Source organism: Arachis hypogaea, chromosome 13 (genome assembly GCF_003086295.3).
Source record: "Arachis hypogaea cultivar Tifrunner chromosome 13, arahy.Tifrunner.gnm2.J5K5, whole genome shotgun sequence".
NCBI lineage: Eukaryota > Viridiplantae > Streptophyta > Magnoliopsida > Fabales > Fabaceae > Arachis > Arachis hypogaea.
This window is the reverse complement of record NC_092048.1, coordinates 21,212,026-21,220,477: the sequence shown is the minus strand read 5'-3', so window position 1 is coordinate 21,220,477 and position 8,452 is coordinate 21,212,026. Positions and strand designations below refer to the sequence as shown.

Genomic DNA, 8,452 nt, shown 5'->3' with positions numbered 1-8,452 from the left:
TAGAGCTCAAAGAGATATTGTCCATCCAATTCTTACGTCCATTTTTTCAGGCCAGCCCTCCACACACTTGAAGCAGACAAAAAAGGTAATTTTTTTTTTAAAATTGAATTAAAAGACCTTTATACCTCATTAGTCCTATGCCCCCACCCTTCAAATTATTTTTCTTACCTTAAAAATATGTTCATTACACAGTTTACTGTTTACCAAATAAATTTAGTATGAATTATTTTTTACAGAAGTAATTACCGAGTGAAACACGAAAATATAGAATCATCCCAATTTCCACTATAATACAAAATTAGAAAAAAAAATTTAAAAAGGAAATACAGCTACAAAGCACTTAATTAATATTAAAGTCAAACTAATTATGATTGTGACTGGAAATGAAAGTGACGCCGTGTGAAAGATCTTCTAGAATTCAAAAAATTAACAAGCTTTGAAAGACGTGCTTCTACAGAAAAATAAAGCACTCCATGGAAACAAGTGGGTTCTCAATGGACTCTTCCTGCAAAACGGCGTCGTTTTTCTCCTCAGTCTCCTCACTCTTATTCTCACCACTGTCATCACCTTTCTCCTCTACTTTTTCCACCGCACCCTTCGCCGCTGGCACCTCTTTCCGACCACCGGAAATAGCGCCTGCCTTGCCCGCTGTGCTAATCGCCCTGGCACATGATGGCGACCTCGACCGCCGGCCGGATCCTTCGCCGGCGTCTCGACGTACTCCGGCGGATCCCACATTGAGCTTCCGGTTCGCCGCCGAACCCGATTCCCTGCCGCGAACCGGCCTTAAACCACCGTGAAGCCTCTTCTCCGGCGACGGCTCCGACCTCCTTGCTGGAGACTTGAGCCTCCGCTCCCTTCCGGAGGCGACATTGCCGTCACAGGCGTGAGGGCGCTTCCTGGACGGGGATCTGTTGCTGTTCCACTTATGATTCTTCATCATTGTTGTTGTTCCCTCCCTGATGCTTCTTTTGCTGGTTACTTCTTCTTCTCTCTTCTCCGTAACTGTGGTAGCGGTGGAGAAGCTTCCGCTGATGCTGCATGGTTCTTCTGAGAGCTGAGACACTACCTCTGAGACTTCACCTTCTTTTTTGTTGATGATAATGGGGTTGGGAATGGGATGTGGGTTCTTTGATTCGATTTTGTCATCAGGGTTTTGAAGAGGAGGCAGAAGGGTGTCCGATTCTGGCTTCAAAATTGGAACTTGATTTCGTTTGGCAATGGGTGTTTCTGATAGGACCTCTTTTACAGACTCTTCCTCTAACACTGGTGGTGGTTGCCGCTGTGGTATTTGTTGGTTAAGGTTTGAGTTGGGGAGAGAGGGTGTAAGGTATTGTTGGGGAGTTTGATTATTTTGGTGATATGAGTTTTGGTTTTGGGTCTGGGATTTGCTAATGCAGCAACCCATGTGGAGGTTTGAAAAAACAATGCGAGAGGGTTAAAGTTTTAGAAGGTTAGTACTTAGTAGTGGGAAGAGTTCATTGGGGTTCGGTGTTCGGTGTTCGGGTATTGGTTTGAAAAACTGCGCACAAGAGACAGTGTAACGGCTATTGAAGTGTAGTAGAGAACGTGAGGGCAGAATTGGGGAAGATTGAAACGGGCCAGATTGTAAATTGAGAAGGGTAATAAATATGAATCACGCACCAAATTGTTTAATTAAATTTTAAACTAACTATTATTTCTAATTAAGAAAGTTTTGAATACTCTAACAAAATTATTCAATTTTCGGGTTGGACACTTCGATTACAATTATATAAGATAGGCGTTAAAATCAATTACTAAAATTATTTATTATATACTTTTTTTGGTGAGCAAAAAAAAAAGCCAAAAAAGCTAAAATAAATCAATATGCGAGTTTGCAGCAAGTTCTTTTGTGGTTAGAGCCAAGAATAATGATCAAAGCTACCAACAGCATCCTGTTTTGCTAAAATGTCTGCAACCCTGTTAATTTTTTGAGGAGCCAAAGAAAATTAGATTGTGATATCACTACTAGTCTTTATGTCAAGCACCTTGTTAAGAAGCTGAGATTTACAATGAGATTGAGGAAGGTTTCATTGATTAACAAGATTATAGGTCTCAATGGAGTCAGTTTCATAAACAAGTTTACAGACACCATGCTCTAGAGATAATATGAGACCACACCAGATTGTCCACAATTCAGCACGAAGCACACTAACACCTGGGACCTTCCCAACACTGCCGACCACCCGAATACCGACATCACCCCGCAGCAAACAACCAAAACCAAATCTTCCAAAATCAATAAAGATACGAAGAGTGCTAGGGGCCGGAAAATTTGTGATGTGTAGCTATCAATTAACCATCATCTGTGATGTGTAGCCATTAATTAATCATCATCAGTGTTTTTAATAGTGAGAGATGACATATAATGGTGTAGGATTACTCACTTTTTTTTTTATGATTAAGTGCTAGTCAAATTTTAATAAATGTGCTGACCCTCTAGACTTTCTCTAAAAACACTCCCATCACAATTCACTTTATAGCCGAACCCACTTGTAGTTCACCCATGCCCCGGGATGGTGGAGAGAAGATAATGACGCTTTCCGAATCTCTTCAAAAAAAAGTCTTGATTTAAAAGGTATCACTACAGAAAAAAACGTTGAGTACCGTCGGATTTATCGTCAGATTAATCAAATACATTCGCCGCTAAAAAAATTACCGTCGAATTTACCATTATTAGATCTCTTCTCTATCGTTTCTAAAACCATCTGATTTTTTTTTTAATTGTCCTTAAAGCGTTGTCAATGGTACCAATTGAAAAAATTCTCTCAACAAAAATTCTACCAAAGACTTTTTGAACAAACCTCCCATCCCCGGTAATAATTCTCCTTCACTAAAATCACCACATCTGCCTCATCCTCCTCACAATCCGATTCTTGATGTGAATTTCTTCCTCCACTCAAATTCATAATGAGAATAGTATGAATTAGTGCAAAGAAAAGAAATTGTAGATATAATGAAACAGGTCCAAAAAAAGGATGAAGAAAAATGAAAAAAAAAAATTGAGAGATGAGATTATGATGAAGAAAATTGAGAGAGATTAAGAGAATTTGATAATTAAAAAATCCTCTTGTAGACACTACTTTTAAAATTCTAATAGAACAAAAAAATATTCCAAAAATACGTATTTTTTGCACTCCTCGCACCAGAGAGACTAAGGTCTTTGTATCATCTTTAGACAAATTGATAAATAATAAATTTTTTATTTAAATAAAAATGCTTATATCATGGCCATATTTAAAAAATTTGTATCATAGAATAAATATACATTTTTGTTCATGTTTATTATCTCAAAAGACACGGTAGTTTTTCATCCAAAAAATGACAAAAATAACATGTCATGTAATATATTATTTTTTTACTTAAAGTTATTGTCATTTTGGATAAAAAAAATAATATATTTATGATGTAAATAATTTAATTTTTTTTTTACTTTTCAAAAACTATGTTGTGTTAATCGCAAATAATTCTGTATTGTCTCCTATAACTTACATTTATCTATCATTTTTAAAAAGTATATAAAACAAGAGATCATCTTCGTTGTTTTTTTTTTTTTTTTTAAAGTGAGAAAATACTCAAATTAGGAATTTTGTGACATCATCGATACAAGAGTGCAAGTATTGTTTGCAATCAGAAGACATTGGTTTGCCCATATCAACTTTTGTAAACGCCATATTTTTTTTTTTTTTTTGGGTATAAATAATACTGTGTAGAGACTAGAGACGGCTAGAGGCCCACTAGCATCGCATATTGTTGTATCAGATGACCAAAAATCGGAAAGAATTAAATATCTATTCCCGTTCTACAAAAGGATACTTCTACATTGTCTAGGGAACAATAAGAAAAAAACGTATAGACTTAAATTGGAAAAAAAAAAAGTTGTTAAGATGTAGAAACTTGTTGTACTATTGTTCTTTTTTTATATATATAAAAGAATGATTATTACAATAAAAAATATATACAAAAATTAAAAATTATATAAATTTTAAATAAAGTTTTTTTTTGTTATTAATTTTTTTATTTTATTTTATACTCTTATATATGTGTTTAAGTTATTTGACTTATTTTTTAAAACAAAAATAATTTTAATGACGAATATTATTGTGAATAATTTTATTAAAGTTAAAAATTAACAAATTAATAATAAAAAATTGTGTTGTAATTTAATTATTTTTTTTGTATTTGATTTTTAATTATCGTTATTTTAGATTAATTTTAATTAAAAAATTTATACGAGATAATCTGTTATTACGCTAACTCACTATAAAACAAAATGGACAAGTATTTTAAGTCCGCTATATTTAGTAAGACAAGCCGATCCGGGATTTTGAAAGAGGGAGGGAGGGAGGGAGATTACTATTTTTAGAGTGAACTACCAACTTGGCCTCTGTTTATTTTTTAGAATAACAACACAACCCCTCACAATAAAAACAATCTACTTCGGTTCTTGTCTTCTACTTCCGTACACAATGCGATCTCTGTGGGTGTTTTTCTATCACTTCTGAACGAAAAATACTGACGTGTCAGGTTCAGAAATGGACAGGGGTCTAATTGTCTCTAAATTCAAATTAGTTAAGGGTTTATTTGTCCCCATTCTTTAAACAATATCTTTTTTAATTTTTTTATTCGTTATATTAATATTTTTCAATAAATTATTAAATATATAGTATAATAAGTACAACATAATTATAAATTTATTATAAATAATTCTCAAATATAATTTTTAAATATATATAAATAATAAATATTAAAATTCGATTAATATATTAATAATAATAACTCTATGATATACTATTAGTATTATGATTTAGATAATTTTCACAATAAAATAAAAAATGAACATATTATTTGATATATAATAAAAAAATTTTGAGTAATAACAAATTTAATTTTTTTTTATCTTTTTAAACTAAATTAATAATTTTATTTGATATCTTTGTACTAAAATATATTATGAGTAGGCTACTAATACTAAATGAAATAAAATATATTATGAGCAGGCTACTAATACTAAATAATAGAAATTTGGGGTGGTTCTAACAAGGGAAGCTTTGGTGGAGAGAGAGAGAGAGAGAGAGAGAGATATGGTAGTAGCAGTGAGATAAGGGTAATTTGAAATTTTTGGACGATTTTTTAGGGTTTGGATAGTTTTGTCGTAAGTAGCCGATCTTTCATGGGTGCAACTTCAATTTTGTTGTTTTGTGGGTAGATTTGTCCGTGTCTAAAACTTTCATGAGTAGAAATGATAATTTACTCTTATAAAAAATACAAATTCTAGAAAAAAAATACGAGTTTAAACACTCATTAATAGAGATGACAATACGATGATTAGAGGCAGAATTTTTGCACTATTTAACTGTGTTGGACTCTATCTTATCCTATATAAGTCCTGTCTCACTTCTACTCACGACTAGTAAAAATCTACACCTAACTACGTTTTTAGTCTTTACAACCTTTTTTTAACTGGAGGCGAGTTATCCAAACCCCAATCCTACTCTAACTTTGAAATTCACCATGAACACCCCTTATCAGGGCAAGTGATTATCTAGTATGGGTTGCGTTACTATCCCTATTCACGTAAGCTTATATTATTATTATTATTATTATTATTATTATTATTATTATTATTATTATTATTATTATTATTCAAAGGTTCAAACTGAGAAGACATGTCAAATATATTATTAAAGCATTTACGCATTTAAATAGCTTAAGATTGGATCTACTTTCTATCAAATCAGATCAAATGTAGACTAGACTATGGATTCCTGCCAAGTCGACTGGCTTCTTCTGGTCCTATTTTCTATTGGTGCAAACTTCCTTCCTCTTCTCTTAAGACTTCTACCAAAAAAATAGCTAAATGAAAAGTATAATTAACTAATCAATTTAGAGATTAGACCATTTCTAGTAGAAATTCATTCCAATTTTTATTTATAGTTCATTTATCATAAAAAATAACTCTATATTAGTTTTTGTGTTACAAATAGTAAATACGAACTCAAAATATCTTTCTCTTCTCTATTAGGAGAAACTAAGTTTAGTCTCTATTGTGGTCCCACTTAATTAATTAATTAAAATAATTAAAATTAATATAGTTATTATTTTTTACAATAATATTATTAAAATTTAAAAATTAAGAAATAATTTACTATTAAAAAACATTAATATTTGAAAAAAAATTAACAACTTTATAAATAACAATAATACACAATATATAATTCGAACTTAAACTAATTTGTAAAATTACTTAATATAAAGAAAAACATAGTTAAACTCTTTAGTTGACGATAAGCATTCTAAAATTGTCATATGTGTTCAATCAAGTCCTCTTTCAGTTGTCGATGTTGCTGCCTATTCTGAAGTTGGGTATTTCTTTGGAGAAATTAATAGTATAGTGCAAAATCTTCATCTCTCAACTGAAGTTGTGATAAGCCATTTTCGACATCATCATACTCTAGGTCTGGAGCAAATTTTCGTGCATAAGTGTCTCTTTTATCCTCAACAATCATATTATTCAATATAATACATGCTCTCATTATGTTTGCAAGGTTCTTTTTTTTTTTTCCAAAAGCATACTGGACCACATATATTGCAAAGCGTGCTTGCAACATTTCGAATGCTCGTTCCACGTCTTTTTTTTGTCATTATTGGTATTGTGCAAATAACTTGTGTTTCTCCCATTGTGGCTTTGATATTGATTTGACAAATATGGCCCATTCAGCCAGGGGCACCCCCTCCCCCCCCCCCCCTTTTAATTTTTGTTAAAAAAAAGGAATAATAGACATAGCCCCTTTTTTTTATTTCCCAGCCCCTCTCCTTTTTTTGGGTACACTTTTTCAGTCCTCCTTTCATTCATAAAAAAATTAGTCTATTTTTATATAACATTAACAAAGTATAATAGTTTTAGGATTAGTCTAATAATTTACTTTATTTAAAAAATAAAATATAAATTTTTCTTTTCTCTCGATATCTTCATTCACTTAAATTTCCCACTTTTACTTTGCAGCACGTAATAATTTTAGTAAATTATTAAACACCGCCCCCCTAAACACCGCCCCCCTAAATAGTTAGTCTAGCTCCACCCCTGCATTCAGCATAAATATCATATGTTAAATAGTATCCCATAGTATAATGATTATTATTGATAGTGTAATTTACTTCTGGAGCACGATCATTTAGAATATCATCAAACACTGTTGAACGATCTAACAATTTGATATCGTTATTTGAACCAAAAACTCCAAAAAATGCATGACATATCTAAAGGTCTGAAGATGTTACAACCCTAAGTACTATAATTGCAACCCCACGATAACCGCTCATGGACATACCTTTCCGCATCTTTGGACAATTTTTTCATTGCCAATACATGCAGTTGATGCTACACAACATACTAGGAAAGGCACGACCCTCTGCCATTTGTAGCAAGCGTTGTATATCATTTGAATTTGGTTTTCGCAAGTATTCATCTTTAAACACTGAAATGACACCTTCAACAAATTTTTTCAAACATTCAATTGTGGTTCTCTCGCCTATGCGCACATAATCATCAACAGCATCAGTTGCTATGCCATATGTTAACATTCATATCGTAGCAGTACATTTTTGCTGTGGTGATAAGCCTTTTCTCCCAATTACATCGACCCTCTGTTGGAAATATATATCGACATTTGAGACGGCGTCTACTATCTGAAAGAACACGTGTCTTCTCAGTCGAAATTTTTGTTGAAAAATGTCAGCATTATATGCTGGCTCATCTGCAAAGTAATCTTTGAAAAGGTGATCATGTCCTGCTTCTCGATCTCTGTTGATTCATCTACGAGGAGTTGGAAAAGAGATTCTCTCGATATCTTCTTCTTCTGAATCATTGAACAAATACTCATCGATCCAATTATCCATGAGTGTTATCTCACCTTCTTCTTTTATCATACAACGCCTCGTTAAATATATCATCAAAATTTTTAGCCATTTGTAGAAATATGATATTTAATTTTCTTTCGTGGTGAGAAACTAGTTTTAAATAGAGTTTGTGATTATAAATGTTTGGCAATTGATATTTATAAGTGCCATTGCAACATGTAGCTACTTTTTAACGATTAGTTTTACAATGTCTACTTCATAACAGCTAATTTTTTCTTGCTTAGTTTGAAACGGCTAATTTGTAACAACTAGAAAATAGTTAGTTTTACAATGCTTACTCTCATAAATAACAATATATAATAATATTGACTAATTTTAAAAGTTATATCACAAATGAATAAAACATGCTACATCTCAAAATGGAATAAAACAAAGTACATCACATATAAAAATACACGATGAAAATAAAATAGATTATCTAATTTTATAAATACAAAGAACCATAAAGTAAACTGCTTGTTAATTATTTTCTCATATGCAATCTGATGAAGAGCTCGTCATTTTCCACTCA

General features: G+C 32.0%; 1 protein-coding gene across 1 annotated transcript; it reads right to left on the bottom strand.

The window, feature by feature from the left end:
- Positions 1-263: 263 nt before the first annotated feature.
- On the bottom strand, positions 264-1,687 carry LOC112737626 (uncharacterized). Its single transcript, XM_025787601.3, has one exon. It carries the CDS (start codon positions 1,406-1,408, stop codon positions 452-454), a length of 957 nt encoding a protein of 318 aa, XP_025643386.1. The 5' UTR covers positions 1,409-1,687; the 3' UTR covers positions 264-451.
- Positions 1,688-8,452: the final 6,765 nt, after the last annotated feature.